Source organism: Haliotis rubra, unplaced genomic scaffold (genome assembly GCF_003918875.1).
Source record: "Haliotis rubra isolate DU_JTF1 unplaced genomic scaffold, ASM391887v1 Scf294, whole genome shotgun sequence".
In the NCBI taxonomy this organism is placed as follows: Eukaryota; Metazoa; Mollusca; class Gastropoda; order Lepetellida; family Haliotidae; genus Haliotis; species Haliotis rubra.
The window spans coordinates 806,817-823,022 of NW_025766962.1; the positions used below are offsets into that span (position 1 = coordinate 806,817).

Genomic DNA, 16,206 nt, shown 5'->3' on the forward strand with positions numbered 1-16,206 from the left:
TCATCTATGATGAGCTGGGTAGAGGTGTCTTGACAAGGGTTTTATCACGTGATGAGCTGGGTAGAGGTGTCTGGACCAGGGTGTTAACACCCAGGTGTCTGTCGTCGGTGAGCTGGAAAGAGGTGTCTGGACCAGGGTGTTATCACGTGATGAGCTGGGTAGAGGTGTCTGGACCAGGGTGTTATCACGTGATGAGCTGGGTAGAGGTGTCTGGACCAGGGTGTTATCACGTGATGAGCTGGGTAGAGGTGTCTGGACCAGGGTGTTATCTGGACCAGGGTGTTATCACGTGATGAGCTGGGTAGAGGTGTCTGGACCAGGGTGTTATCACATGATGAGCTGGGTAGAGGTGTCTGGACCAGGGTGTTATCCAGTGATGAGCTGGGTAGAGGTGTCTGGACCAGGGTGTTATCACGTGATGAGCTGGGTAGAGGTGTCTGGACCAGGGTGTTATCTGGACCAGGGTGTTACGTGATGAGCTGGGTGAAAGTGTCTGGACCAGGGTGTTACCAGGGTGTTATCCGCGTGATGAGCACGTGATGAGCTGGGTAGAGGTGTCTGGACCAGGGTGTTATCACGTGATGAGCTGGGTAGAGGTGTCTGGACCAGGGTGTTATCACGTGATGAGCTGGGTAGAGGTGTCCCTACCAGGCTTGTATCACCCAGGTGTCTGTCGTCTGTGAGCTAGGTAAAGGTGTCTGGACCAGGGTGTTATCACGTGATGAGCTGGGTAGAGGTGTCTGGACCAGGGTGTTATCACATGATGAGCTAGGTAGAGGTGTCTGGACCAGGCTTGTATCACCCAGGTGTCTGTTATCTGTGAGCTGGGTAGAAGAGAACTATAAACTGCTTATAGCTGAAACTGCTCAACAGACTCCTCTGGTTTATGATAATGGGTCTTGACTGTAAGCTCAAGCGAGCAGTAATTAGATGGTTTTTATTGGGCAGGTTTATCCTTGATTTAACACTGGTGAATAGCTGCTGCAATGAGTTGTCTATATTGTTGTCAGCCCAATAGTGTGGCTGCTTGGCGGCTAACACTCCCAGCTCATTTAAGTTTGGATGTTTGAATATCTGTATTATTCATGTTCAAACAGCTTTGTGTGTCCTGGACCTTTAGATACATTTTCAGTTATTTTCACCTATAAAGTAGTACTTTATGGGGCATAAAATTTGAATGAAATTAAAATTCAGTATGAAATTGTCATGTGGAGAGTTAACGGGCCGACGTGTGCGGAATGATACCATGTTGTTGTGTCTGACATTATGTGCTCGTGATGATGTGAAGCATGCTATGGAGTCGGTATTCGCAGCCAGCACAGACCAGGCACAGGTCGGGGGGATATAACTGGGGATGAAACTGTATACCGCGGTATTTTCCCTTTGGTTTAGTATACTGTGATGCAATCCAAAAATTCAGTATTTTCAATTTTCGTACCGTTATTTTATTGACCTTTTTAAACCTATTCTAAAATGTCTAGAAATTGATTCATTTTGTCAAAATCTATGCATTTCTTAGCTAGATGGACGCTATTTTCCCGTAGGTAAGTTCTCATTACCGAACAGAACCGAACAGAACCAAAAGCCTTGTACCGCAATACGTATCATACCGTGGTAAGAGCGTACTGTTTCACCCCTAGAAATACCCATGTTGGGTAATAGATAAGGGGTGGAAATCTTGTGTATATATTTATAATAGTTAGGCACTGACTAGCCACTGTTTTCTCTCTTGCACATTTTGCATGGCCCAAAGGAGTGAAAGAAGCCAATTATTTGAACAAATCTAACTTTGTGCAAATCTGTGACATGAGATAACATTTTTATCATAAAGGTTGGTACCTTTCACAGTGCTCAGATAAACAGCTTCAAATAGTTGGTACCTTACACAGCAGGTAAACAGCTTCAAACAGTTGGTAACTTACTTAACAGGTAAACAGATTCACTTAATTGGTAAATTATACATCAAATAAACAGCTTCAAATAGTTCGTACCTTACTCAACAGATAAACAGCTTCACTTAGTTGTTACCTAACACAGCAGATAAACAGCTTCAAATAGTTGTTACCTTACACAGCAGATATAAACAGCTTCAAATAGTTGGTAAATTATACAGCAGGTAAACAGCTTCAAATAGTTGGAAATTTTACAGCAGGTAAACAGCTTCAAATAGCTGGTACCTTGCTCAACAGATAAACAGCTTCAAACAGTTAGTAAATTATACAGCAGATAAACAGCTTCAAATAGGTGGTAAATTATACAGCAGGTAAACAGCTTCAAATAGCTGGTAAATTATACAGCAAGTAAACAGCTTCAAATAGCTGGTAAATTATACAGCAGGTAAACAGCTTCAAATAGCTGGTAAATTATACAGCAGGTAAACAGCTTCAAATAGTTGGAAATTTTACAGCAGGTAAACAGCTTCAAACAGTTAGTAAATTATACAGCAGATAAACAGCTTCAAATAGCTGGTACCTTACACAGCAGATAAACAGCTTCAAATAGTTGGTAAATTATACAGCAGGTAAACAGCTTCAAATAGCTGGTACCTTGCTCAACAGATAAACAGCTTCAAACAGTTGGTAAATTATACAGCAGGTAAACAGCTTCAAATAGCTGGTAAATTATACAGCAGGTAAACAGCTTCAAACAGTTGGTAAATTATACAGCAGGTAAACAGCTTCAAATAGCTGGTAAATTATACAGCAGGTAAACAGCTTCAAATAGCTGGTACCTTACACAGCAGGTAAACAGCTTCAAATAGCTGGTAAATTATACAGCAGGTAAACAGCTTCAAATAGCTGGTACCTTACACAGCAGATAAACAGCTTCAAATAGCTGGTACCTTACACAGCAGGTAAACAGCTTCAAATAGCTGGTACCTTGCTCAACAGATAAACAGTCTCATCGGAAGTACAAGTTGACAAACAGGCTTAGGTTAGTGAACCTGTGACAGTTTAGTGAATTTTGCCTGGATATCTGGCCCAGTTATACTCTGTAAACTTGCAAATATTATTCAAAGTAATCACACTGAAGCTGGAATAAGATTAAAGTTATTTTTCACTGTATAACATTATTCCATATTTGTAAGTATGCTCTCAATTCAAAACTGCAAACTTGCACAATTTTCAGCTCCTGATATTTTATCTCTTAATGCATCAAGTTTGACATCTAAAACTTCCCCAAAGGCCTGATAGTGATATTATGCCCAGGTCAACCCTGACACGGATACTGTGTGTTTGGCCGAATGATTGACGGAGATTCAGAGATGGGCTTGTGGTTTCGGTGGGGTAACTTGATCCCGTAACAATTGATAATAGCTAATCAAACTGGGGGACGTAAATGCTGTTTCCTGTTCTCATATGTTGAATAGATATTTGAAAGGAAATGTTCACCAGCCATAACACTCAGGCTGAGTGCATGCATCAGGCTTGTGGAGGTGTTTGGGTTGTGTTTCTTACTGGAGCAAACACCGATCAGTTGATATTTATCATGTAAAATTGGGCTGATAAACAACATTTTGGTCTCTTATACTTCATATCTTTATGTGGTACATTTGTTTTGGTGTTATTTTATCCACTAACAAAAATAATGATATTTCAATGACCCACCATGCAGGAAACATTACGCCCAGAAATATTTTTTGCATGATATATTCTTTTGGTCGTTACTTTACAGCTGTATGCCTCAATCGTCCCCCTAATTTTATGCCTCCCATTTCGATATACCAGGTGATGTGGTTATGATGTGTATGGAAATTTGGTAAAGATATGATTATATTAGTAGCCATATTTTGAATAATAATTTTCCATTCCACAAGAACCCAATGACATGTGAAGGCCTACACCCAGCAAGGGCTGCCATAATATTTGAAAAAGGTTTAATATTGATAGTATAGGAATTAAGGCAATTTTATGGGTAGGGCTTCATATTATTGCATATTTAACAATGATTATCGGGTTGAGTAGATGGGAAACCCCACAGGTAAGCTCAGGAAAGGATTGTGGTGATAACGCCCCCACGGGAGCTTGAATAAGAGATCAGGTTTATTCGTTGCCATATAGAAACACACAGAGGTGGCCCCTACTTTGATGTTGGGGTAGCTGAGGTCAGGGAAATAAACGCCGAGCTGTGTACGGAAATAAAAGTGTTTCTGTATTTGAAGATTTTCTCGTAAATAGTACAAGTACTCTGTCGGTACAAAGCGGAAAGGGAGGAATAGGGTCTTGATGATGGTACAGAGTGGCTGTTTCATTTTGCCGGACATATTTGCTCTTTTATTCACCTCATGTGAGTTTTGTCCACTGTTGAGACCCTTGGACCTTGAAGTCCATGCTAGTCTCCTTCCGTGAGGCTACTTAACTTGGGGACAAATAAGAATCAATTGATGGTAGTCATTCACCAGCAGTGTTTGAGGTTCAGACGTCTGAATCAGGTCTCAATGCTTCAGTTGTGCTGAATCTGATAGACAGAAAAACACAATAAACAGTTTTATGACACAGTACTATCTGCAAAATATCGAGGAACAGTGTCATTGGGTTTACATCGTCCTCTGGACATGTCCTATAAAATAAAAGTTTCTAATGCTGCACCTGCTCACACTCGGTCATTCACTTATTCACCTACATTACTCCCTTAGTCTCTAAAACCTGGTACTATTTGTGAAGCCCATTTCTGGTGTCCCTGCCGTGATGTTGCTGGAATATTGCTAATAGCGGCTTAAAACAAAACTCGCTTGCTCTAAAACCCAGTCACCTCACCCACTCACCTCACCCACTTGCCTCACTCACTTACCTCACCCACTCATTCACCTCACCCAGTTGCCTCACCCACTTGCCTCACTCACTAGCCTTACCCACTCGCCTCACCCACTTGCCACACCCACTCACCTCACCCAGTCGCCTCACTCACTTGCCACACCCACCTCGCACCTCACCCAGTCGCCTCACTCACTCACTCACCTCACTCACTCACCCCTCACCCACTCACCAGACCCACTCACAACACCCACTCACCTCACCACCTAAACGAAATGAATCATTGCATTATTTTCATAACCTGGATCAGGGAATTACATGGAGTCCTGTATTTGAGGGTCCTTGGGACTCATACTCTTAATTTTCATGGGTCCTGGACAACAGAATGGGGGTCCAAGACACTTAAATATCATTATTAATACTGTTATTGTATTGTATATTATGATCATCACATAGTTACAGTTATTAAATCGCAAATAATACCATAACCCAGCAAGTAGCAAACTCAGTGATAACTTATTGTCACTTGATTGGAATTTTTACAAAAAGTATTTGGACTTTTTCTGAGTCCCTGTGCATGCGCTAATAAATTTTGTTGCGTCCATTGTCAATTTTTATGCGTATAGGACGCAGGAGTTTGCGTCCTGTAAATCCCTGTGTATAAATCATAAAAGACAATTGTACAATTTAAACTGAGATCATTGTTGTCCACTCGGATTGATACCACTCATTATGTTGTGTTCACTGTTCTGTTTGTTTGCAGGTATGCTGTGATATTAGCCTTTGATGTGAAAGTTGAACGTGAAGCCCAAGATATGGCAGACAATCTAGGTGTGAAGATATTCATGGCGGACATCATCTATCACCTGTTTGATAGATTCATGGAATACAGAGCGGAGCTGAAGAGGAAAAAACAAGAGGAGTTTAAACATATAGCAGTGTTTCCTTGTAAACTGCGTGTTTTGCCTCAGTTCATATTTAACTCGCGGGACCCCATTGTGTTGGGAGTATCAATAGAGAATGGTTTCATTAAGGAAGGGACGCCAGTTTGTGTGCCGTCAAAGGAGGTACGTATGACCGCTTTAATGATTCCTTTCTAAATAGCCCCACACATGTGATACTACAGAAATGTGAAAGCATGACAACACCTGTTTGTGGGATACGACATGCTGTTGGGTCTTGGTTTGACTCTTCATGGGTTTATCGTGGTGTGGGACCGTCAGGGGTAAGTTTGGGGGTTCCGTGGTTTCATGACTGCAGGTAACATTCAACACACATGACTATAAATATATAGAGGATACTAAAGGACCTTCCGTGTAATACCATATTTATTAAACGAGTTAATGATTTGGTATCAAACGAGCGAAAGCGAGTTTGATGCTAAATCTTTGACGAGTTTAATAAAAATGGTATTTCACGGAAGCGAGTTTAGTATTCTGTTTATTACTCTCCAACATAAACTGATAAAAACTGCCTACGAAGTGTATTGACTTTCAGCCTTCCACGAGTCAAGCAAGGTCTAATACCATTGTGACAGAGGTATTAGCATTGTGACGTCATAACTGCAAACCATTATGATGTCATACGTCTAGCGGTATTACACTAGTGTAATATCGCTGTAAAAATATTACACTGCAGTATCTTCCACGGGCGAGTAATAAAACAATTTACTCAAATGTTGTTTGACAAAATTTACGACTCCAGAAGTTCAGCTTTGATAAAGTTTTCTGGAAGACATGGACATTCCCAGATTTGATGCATTAGTGACAAAACAGATGTCTGACACAACTTTCTGTGTGGGGCTGTACCATATGTTCGCAGGTGTTTTCAGGTGAACAATTGACTTGCCTTTGCATGTGTTTGTGATGAATGGCACCAGTGGGGAAGAATATGTTTACATCTTTTATGAAGTCCTAGTCTGGATTAAGCAGTTGTCTGGATAATGCAGTAGTCTGGATAATGCAGTAGCCTGGATAAACCAGTAGTCTGGATAAACCAGTAGTCTGGACAAACCAGTAGTCTGGACAATGCAGTAGTCCCGATAAACCAGTAGTCTGGATAAACCAGTAGTCCGAATAATGCAGTTTTCTGAATAATGCAGTGTTATGTATACATATTGCAGTAGTCTTGATAGTGTATTTGTCTGGATATTGCAGTAGTCCAGATTGTGGAGTAGTCCAGATAATTCATAGTCTGAATAATGCAGTAGTCTTGATTATGCAGTAGTCTTGATTATGCAGTAGTCTGGATAAAATGATGTTTCAGTGAAGCGGTAACGGCTGATATAATACAGTTTTATTCTCAATAACAAATGCAAGGAGTATGGGGATAGTTTTGTTGACTGAGGGATGTTTTCAGTTGGCTCTGTATAAGTTGCAGGCTACATTTGTCCTGTACAGCGGAAGCAGATGAATTTTCGTGTTTGTCGTGTATTGATGGGGATGTCTTAGTGGTATTGCTACAAGTATCAGATGCGTTATTCCGCCTATCCATTCAACCGATTATTCTTTACCTACTAAAGACAGTTGTGACTCACAAGCAAATAAACTGGTCGAAGGCGCGAAACCATCTAATACCTGCCCACACACACCTTTGACCTTTGCTCTTGACCTGTCAGGTAATCTTTGCTCGCTGATCGTTTCGAACACTTTCCCGTGCCAATCTCACATGTCTGCACTGTTCGCAGGAGGATGAGAGATAGGCTGAATGGGGCTGTATCGAGCGTAGGTATTAGCGGGAATTTCAATTGAGATTTGAACCACGTTACTAAATCCTTCCCTAAGCCTGGTTGGCCAGGCCGCAAGCAGCAGAGGCTCTGAAGCTGTCGTCAAACAAGCAGAACCTGGAATGACAAGAGTGTTGGCCTTGTCTCAGCCTCGTGGCAACAGGGGAACATCTTCCTCACAGTTTTGAATTTCTGTCCAACCTGTTAAAATCTTGCTTGCTGTTTTTAACAAACTGAACATAATATTTACATTTAAGCCTTACAACCTTGCTTATGCACGCATGTATGCATGCATGCACACACGCACAAACACACACAGGCCAGGGGTTTTGTCTACTGTTTTGCTTGTCTCTGAAAACCCTAGATCCAAATCCTGTTCTTTTTGTTGAATGCCTATTAATAATCTTAATTGATATTAATTGTGATTTAAGATATTCATAAGATATTCATAGAATTGGTTTTCAGCACCCTATGGTTGTCGTAAGAGGCAGCTAATGAGATTGGGTGGTCAGGCTGTATGTCATCGAATCCCAATGGAGTACATCAATGATCACGATGTCAATCACTGGATTGTCTGGTCCAGACTTGATTATCCGCTCACACCCGTCATATAGTTGGAATGTTGTTGAGAGAGGCTTAAACAATGAACACAAAAAAAAACAATCAAGATATTATAAGATTTTGTTCAGTGTGTTCATGTTTCAGCAAGAAGGAAAGTGACAAATGCTTTGGAATGATAATGTTCCCTTTCATTGTGATTGAGGATAAATATTTCACTTGATTGCCACAATAATGCATATAGCCTCTATTTTCGTGGTCGTCTCCTTTATCAAACGCAACAGCTCAACTCCCGAGAAGGGAAAAAGTTCCTATCATTTTCAGCATATTGTATGTGCTTTTGTGAGAATAGCAATTTGTTGGACTTGGGTCCTTCTTGAGTTATTCAGCCCATGTAAGAAGTCCTTACATCTGACTGATCCGCTTCTATTGTCAAGTCTTCCTGTTATTGTTTACGTAACAAGGGCACTGTTGGCCATGTTGCCTCCAAAAGATCAAAGCTGTGCCAAAATTCAATATGGCCGCCCTTTACGTCTGCTGCCAACACATACACTACAAGGTTGTTGTGTCATTCGGAGCAAAGGCTTCCTGCACGTCCACACATTTTAGCATAAAATATAGTTCTATGGCCTCAAATTGGACAAGCAATTGGTAATTTTTGAATGTCTCCATGTAATTCAGTCTGCTGTTTGAAAATATTCAATTATAATCCTGATTTCTGGTTCCAAGTAACCTGTTGCACTGATACATGTCAGCAGTAGACATGTATAGAATATGATGGACTTCTCAACAGCTGAAATAATATTTCACTGACTTTAGGAAGTGAATGAATTTTTAATTCAAGAGGATGTCAGGTGAATTTAGAAACAGAAGCCAAGATTATCACACCAGTTTGCTGGTGTGTTTTTTTTTCTGTCTTTGCTCAGGTGTAGTGGCAACTGTGGCAAGCCCATGAGGTGAAGGAGGTTTGGGGGTCGAGGGAAAGGGGGGTTGAAAAAGGAGGGGTGTGAGGAGCTAAAAGATCCAAGTAGGGAAGGGGGCACTGGGGAGGGGGGGACCCAGAAAGGGTATCGGTGAAGCTTAGGTGAGGGAGGGTAGGCGGTTTGTTTATGAATATTTCTGATTACAGGAAGGAAGCGAGAACATTCTCAAAATATGGCCAGGAAATATTGTGCATCTGTTTAGCTGCAAGCGGGAAACCTGAGTTTTTTCTCAGGGAGCTCTCTCATGTGTTTGGATATATTTGGATTAGTTTATTTTGAATATGAAGATATTTTGGGTCAATGTGATTTTAAGTTTGCCTGATGTGTGCAGGGCTCATATTGGAAATGCATTGCTCGCAGGAAGTTCTGTGGCTGGTTATAGTAGGGATGTTGGTGAGGACCGTAATATTCATTGACTAATTTAAAAGACTATTTCCACAGTTTGAAATTTTGGATAATTCATGAGTTGCCAAAATGTGAGATAGTCTGTGTTTTTTACTTATGTGAGTACTTTTAAGAATAAAATAACATTTAAAATGTATCATTATGTAGTATTTTGACTGAAAATACTCTTCTGAAGTAGTACATGATCGGATATTCAAATTTTTCTTACATTTTACAGAGCATTGTTTGGTATATGGCAGGTGTTTAAAATTAGTCCTTTTCAAACTATTTCATTCCAACATGGTATCTGGTATCAATAGAATATTAAAACAAAAGACATCTATTCTTTTCATGAAGATGATGCAAGTACAACCAGGAACCCGGTTCTTATGTTAATGGTGGGAGTTTGGGGTATTTGTTGCATTGGGAAGCTAGAATTGGTGGCATTCATCTTGTAATGAAGGTGATATCTGCTGACTGGAGAGGATCTCTATGCTCAGATTGTAGTGGAGTGGACCTCTATGTTCAAATTGTAGAGGAGAGGACCTCTGCTCAGATTGTAGTGGAGAGGACCTCTGCTCAGATTGTAGAGGAGAGGTAGTGGAGTGGAGGAGGGACCTCTATACTCAGATTGTAGTGGAGGACCTCCTCTGCTCAGATTGTAGTGGAGAGGACCTCTATGCTCAGATTGTAGAGGAGAGGACCTCTGCTCAGATTGTAGTGGAGAGGACCTCTATACTCAGATTGTAGTGGAGAGGACCTCTATACTCAGATTGTAGTGGAGAGGACCTCTATACTCAGATTGTAGTGGAGAGGACCTCTATACTCAGATTGTAGTGGAGAGGACCTCCTCAGATTGTGACCCTATACTCAGATTGTAGTGGAGAGGACCTCTATACTCAGATTGTAGTGGAGAGATTGTAGTGGAGAGGACCTCTATACTCAGACCTCTATGCTCAGATTGTAGTGGAGAGGACCTCTCTCATACTCAGATTGACCTCTATGCTCAGAGTAGTGGAGAGGACCTCTATACTCAGATTGTAGTGGAGAGGACCTATGCTCAGATTGTAGTGGAGAGGACCTCTATACTCAGATTGTAGTGGAGAGGACCTCTATACTCAGATTGTAGTGGAGAGGACCTCTATACTCAGATTGTAGTGGAGAGGACCTCTGCTCAGATTGTAGTGGAGAGGACCTCTGTGCTCAGATTGTAGTGGGGAGGACCTCTATACTCAGATTGAAGTGGGGAGGATGTATTGGGGAGGACCTCTATACTCAGATTGAAGTGGGGAGGATGTATTGGGGAGGACCTCTATGCTCAGATTGAAGTGGGGAGGACCTCTATACTCAGATTGGATCGGAAATATACTGATGTTATAATAGACATGCTGACATTATATGATTTATGATCTGTTATATTAATGGTACCTTCCTTTGCTGTCAGGTTGCCATAACGTTGGGCAACTGCAGGTTAAAAAGTTTGATCTTCCATGGTATTGTTATTTCCACAAAGTGATCTGTTGTCATTTTTAATGGGATTTAATGATTTGTGAATGACAACATTACCAAGTGAGAATTACCTCCCCTTACCTATATCCTGCAGTGGGCTTCTCTTCCTCGGCTTGTTGATAATAATGAGGTTTCAGTGTGTTTGAGATTTAACTCAGGCAGTTAATCATCTCTGTTTATAGCTACTATCGAGAATTACTTATCTTTTGGCAGCCTGTGCCTGCCATCTCATAATATTTTCTCAAGTCAGGTGTGTGCACACTTCACTGCTGTTTGGATGGAAAAGTAAATTTTACTTGCCCATTGACTTACACTGTGACCTAGCGTAGAATGGATGTTCTGCAGGTTCCCGTGTTGCGGAAGGTAATGCTGGTTTGTGCAAGATGCTAGAGTGACCAAATGTCCGTGCAACGTTTCAGCTAAAAAGTATAAATCTCTGCTCACTACACCACTCAATGCAGTCTTCAGCATGAGTGAGTGAGTGAGTGAGTGAAGACTGTTCGGTCCGGACTCAACTGTTTGCAGACTGCTGAAATATTACTGCGTAATTGAACAGCAATCACACACCCATATAGTCAACAAGTAAGGAAATCACTTTCCAACCAACGTATTCAGCTAATCACATACCCACCCACTACTCCTCTCATTCAACAAGCTTTCCTCCCTCTTCCCTCTTCCCTCTTCCCCACCCCCACCCCTTGATATCGCTCATTCCAATCACTGGCTAGCCTGGTTTAGACTTAATTATGTACATTGTAGTTATAGCAAAGTGCAAAGTACGTCTTTGCTTGAGTGGCATTGACTGGTGTTTGTTAAACAATACTCACTCACTGCCCCATTGTTTTCTTCAATAAAGAGGGGCAGTGGGGTAGCCTAGTGGTTAAAGAGCTCGCTTGTCACGCCGAAGACCCGGGTTCGATTCCCCACATGGGCACAATGTGTGAAGCCCATTTCTGGTGTCCCCGCCGTGATATTGCTGGAATGTTGCTAAAAGCGTAAAACCCAACTCACTCACTCGTTCCTCAATAAAGATCAGGAAGTGGACTCATTAAGACAATTTGTAAATTTAGAGGGAATAGTGAAGGCAACACTACATTCATTCGTTTAAATGTATTCTGAATCTATTCCACATTTGAATCTTATCCAGTCTGTTTCACAACAAGTGTTGGTATATCCTCCCAGACTATCAGCTATTCACACTGACGAGCTACCTGTATGAATGCCAGCTCCTTAATGGTGATGTGCTCGTGTGTAGATAGGCCCACCACAACATAATTTTGATATGTGCTGAAGATGGTGCCACTGAGTGATAATAGGCAGGATTCTACCCAGCATGCACCTTGTGACCTTGCCAATGACGTAAACGACAGGAAGTGGAGAGATCATATTGCAAACTTCAGCTAGCTTCTTGGCCTCTCGTCCAGGTGGGTGACGTCAGGCGACCTAGCCGCCGTGTAGATGTAATAAAAATGGTGTACTCTTCCCATCAAGTTGAAATATGCTAACATCTCCAACACTTCTAGCTGTTGAGGAAATTCGAGTTGGACTTTGAGCTGAGACTGGCACTTCAACTCACATAATGCTATAAGACATAGTTTAGTTCAGTTGAGACACTTCATTGATGGATACAATATATGGATGTGTTTAAGATTCTCTTTTAAATCATTTGCATGTTTGAGGTTTAATACACAAGATCTCTCATCCTGCCCTTAGGATGGTTGCCATACGTTTCCATGCATTTCCATAGTTCATTTTATATTTCCATCATGTCACATTCAAGATGGTCTAGAGAGAAAAAACCGGAGGAATTTTGCTGCAATCGGTGTAAAATCCAAGTCGCGCGAGAGGAAATATTCCTGTACATGTGACAGTTAATTGGTTGGTATCTACTCTATGGATGTGTACTTCATGATCACTGGATCACTTGGCCTCTTATCAACTAATTTGTCAGATCTGTGGAATATTTGGCATTACTTGGCGATCCCTCCCTTGCCACTTACACCATGGCTCCGGCAGTACTTATTGAAAACTCAGTGTTTGAATTAAAACATTACAGACCAACCATTTGATACTCTGGGAGAGTATGTTATTGAAAAAGATATGTTTTACAGAATATGCTTGGAAAAAAAATCATTATCCTTTAAACTGTTGGAAAAACAAAATTGTCTGTAAAGAAGACATTGTTGCTAGATGAAATTTTTGAAAAAGGTAAAAAATGCAGAATCCCAAGGTAGGTCAGTGAAATAAAATTATAATCACCGGTACTTTCAGTTCACTTCAAAGTTAAAGTGGCACCTATTGACCATTGTGAATATTTACTACTGGGGTGGCTACTACTGGGGGATACTACTGGGATGGCTACTACTGGAGGGCTACTACTGGGGTGGTGACTACTGCGGTGATGACTACTACAGTTTGGGCTACTATTGGGGTGGCTGCTACTGGGCAGCTACTTCTGGGGGATACTACTGGGGGGTGGGGCTGCTACTGGGGGACTACTACTGGGTGGATCCGTGAAGAATATTGATCTTCAGTAACCCATTTTTGTCGTAAGAGGCGACTAACGGGATCGGGTGGTCGGGCTCGCTGACTTGGTTGACACATGTCATCGGTTCCCAATTGCGCAGATCGATGTTCATGCTATTGATCACTTGATTGTCTGGTCCAGACTCGATTATTTAGAGACAACTGCCATATAGCTGGAATATTGCAGAGTGCGGTGTAAAACTAAACTCACTCACTCTCACTCGGTGGCTACTCCTGGGCAGCTACTACCGAGGGGTGGAGGGGTGGCTACTACTTTGGGGGCTACTACTTGGGGTGGCTACTACTGGGGGGATACTACTTGGGTGGCTACCACTTGGGGCTACTACCTGGGTGGATACTACTGGGGTGCTACTACTGTGGACGACCTGGTGCAGGGGTACCTACTACGACCTGGGTGGCCACTACTGGGGAGTTACTACTTGGGTGGCTACTACTGGGGGATACTACTTGGGTGGCTACCACTTGGGGCTACTACCTGGGTGGATACTACTGGGGGTGCTACTACTGTGGACTACGACCTGGGTGGCCACTACTGGGGATACTATACTACTTGGGGGACTACTACTACTGAGGGGCTACTACTTGGGGGCTATTATTATTATTATTTATTTTATTGGGGGCTACTACTGGGCAGCTACTACAGGGGGGGCTACTACTGGGGTGCCTACTCCTTGTATTGTAGGGCACCAGGGAGCCAGGAAACACCTCTGCCTTCATTGTGTTAGAACGTTTTAATTCCCAGTTTACTGCACATGACAGAAAAACATGGTTTTAAGCAAAATCCTTCAATTTTCTTCATATTCTCTCAGCATCTGCACAAGGAGACAGGTTTATGGTCCGATAAAGTGAGGCTCAGTTTCTTGGTGTTATGGGTATAAATTTGTCAGCCAGTGGGCTGAAAGTGGTGTGGATTTCATGAACGTTCTGATATGTGCATCATATATCGCATGGCCATTGATATCATTGCATGATTGATCATAAAACACACTTGCAGCTCACTGGCCACCCAGGAAGGTTGAACTCAAAAACAGTTTCTTGAAAAGAAGTTAATTGAAAAGTTTGCAAAGATATTCAGCAAAATATTTGCTGAGTTGAGTCGGTCCCGGCCTCTTCAATAGGGGCCCATCCTGGTGGAAAAGCTTTTGGCACCTTTCCGAATTTTTTATTGCCTTTTGCGTTTGTGCCGTGAGATGAAACCACTAACTAAGCTTCGGAGGCAGAAAGAGAGGAAACGGAACACAGTGCTAATAGAAGGAATTAAAAACAACATCTGGTAAAGGCTTTGAAAAACGGAGGCAGAGAGGGAGATCTGCCTGTGTGCTTTGATAATGGATGCTCATCATAGAGGAAGATGGGGAGGAGGGGTTGGGGGGAAGGGTGATTTGGCTGAGGTGGTTAGGATCTATGAGTATACAGTGGTTCAGATCAATTAGTTTGAGGTGGTCGACATCACTGAGACAGGTGGGGGTGGATGATGAGATATATAAAGTTGGAGCTGGGATGGTGAGATATATCAGGTTGATATTGAGATCATTGAGAAGAGTAGGGTGGATGGTGAGATATATCAAGTTGGAGGTGGGATGGTGAGATATATCAGGTGGATATTGAGATCATTGAGAAGAGTGGGGTGGATGGTGAGATATATCAAGTTGGAGGTGGGATGGTGAGATATATCAGGTGGATATTGAGATCATTGAGAAGAGTGGGGTGGATGGTGAGATATATAAAGTTGGAGGTGGGATGGTGAGATATATCAGGTGGATATTGAGATCATTGAGAAGAGTGGGGTAGATGGTGAGATATATAAAGTTGGAGGTGGGATGGTGAGATATATCAGGTGGATATTGAGATCATGGAGAAGGGTGAGGTAGATGGTGAGATATATAAAGTTGGAGGTGGGATGATGACATATATCAGGTGGATATTGAGATCATTGAGAAGAGTGGGGTGGATGGTGAGATATATAAAGTTGGAGGTGGGATGGTGAGATATATAGGTGGATATCAGGTGGATATTGAGATCATTGAGAAGAGTGGGGTGGATGGTGAGATATATAAAGTTGGAGGTGGGATGGTGAGATATATCAGGTGGATATTGAGATCATTGAGAAGAGTGGGGTGGATGGTGAGATATATCAAGTTGGAGGTGGGATGGTGAGATATATCAGGTGGATATTGAGATCATTGAGAAGAGGGGTGGATGGTGAGATATATCAAGGTTGGAGGTGGGATGGTGAGATATATCAGGTGGATATTGAGATCATTGAGAAGAGAGTGGATGGTGAGATATATCAAGTTGGGAGTGGGATGGTGAGATATATCAGGTGGATATTGAGATCATTGAGAAGAGTGGGGCAGATGGTGAGAGATATATAAAGTTGGAGGTGGGATGATATTGAGATATATCAGGTGGATATTGAGATCATTGAGAAGAGTGGGGTGGATGGTGAGATATATGGAAGTTGGAGGTGGGATGATGAGAATATATCAGGTGGATATTGAGATCATTGAGAAGAGTGGGGTGGATGGTGAGATATATAAAGTTGGAGGTGGGATGGTGAGATATATCAGGTGGATATTGAGATCATTGAGAAGAGTGGGGTGGATGGTGAGATATATAAAGTTGGAGGTGGGATGGTGAGATATATCAGGTGGATATTGAGATCATTGAGAAGAGGTAGGATGGTGAGACACATCAGGTGGATACTGGATCACTGAGAAGAGGTGTGGATGGTGAGATATATCAG

General features: G+C 42.0%; 1 protein-coding gene across 1 annotated transcript in view; it reads left to right on the forward strand.

The window, feature by feature from the left end:
- The window catches only part of LOC124282177 (eukaryotic translation initiation factor 5B-like), a 114,983-nt gene that overhangs the window by 69,012 nt on the left and 29,765 nt on the right, over positions 1-16,206 (forward strand). Inside the window, 1 exon segment of the mRNA XM_046718142.1 lies at positions 5,518-5,821. Within this exon segment, the coding sequence (XP_046574098.1) occupies positions 5,518-5,821 (304 nt within the window).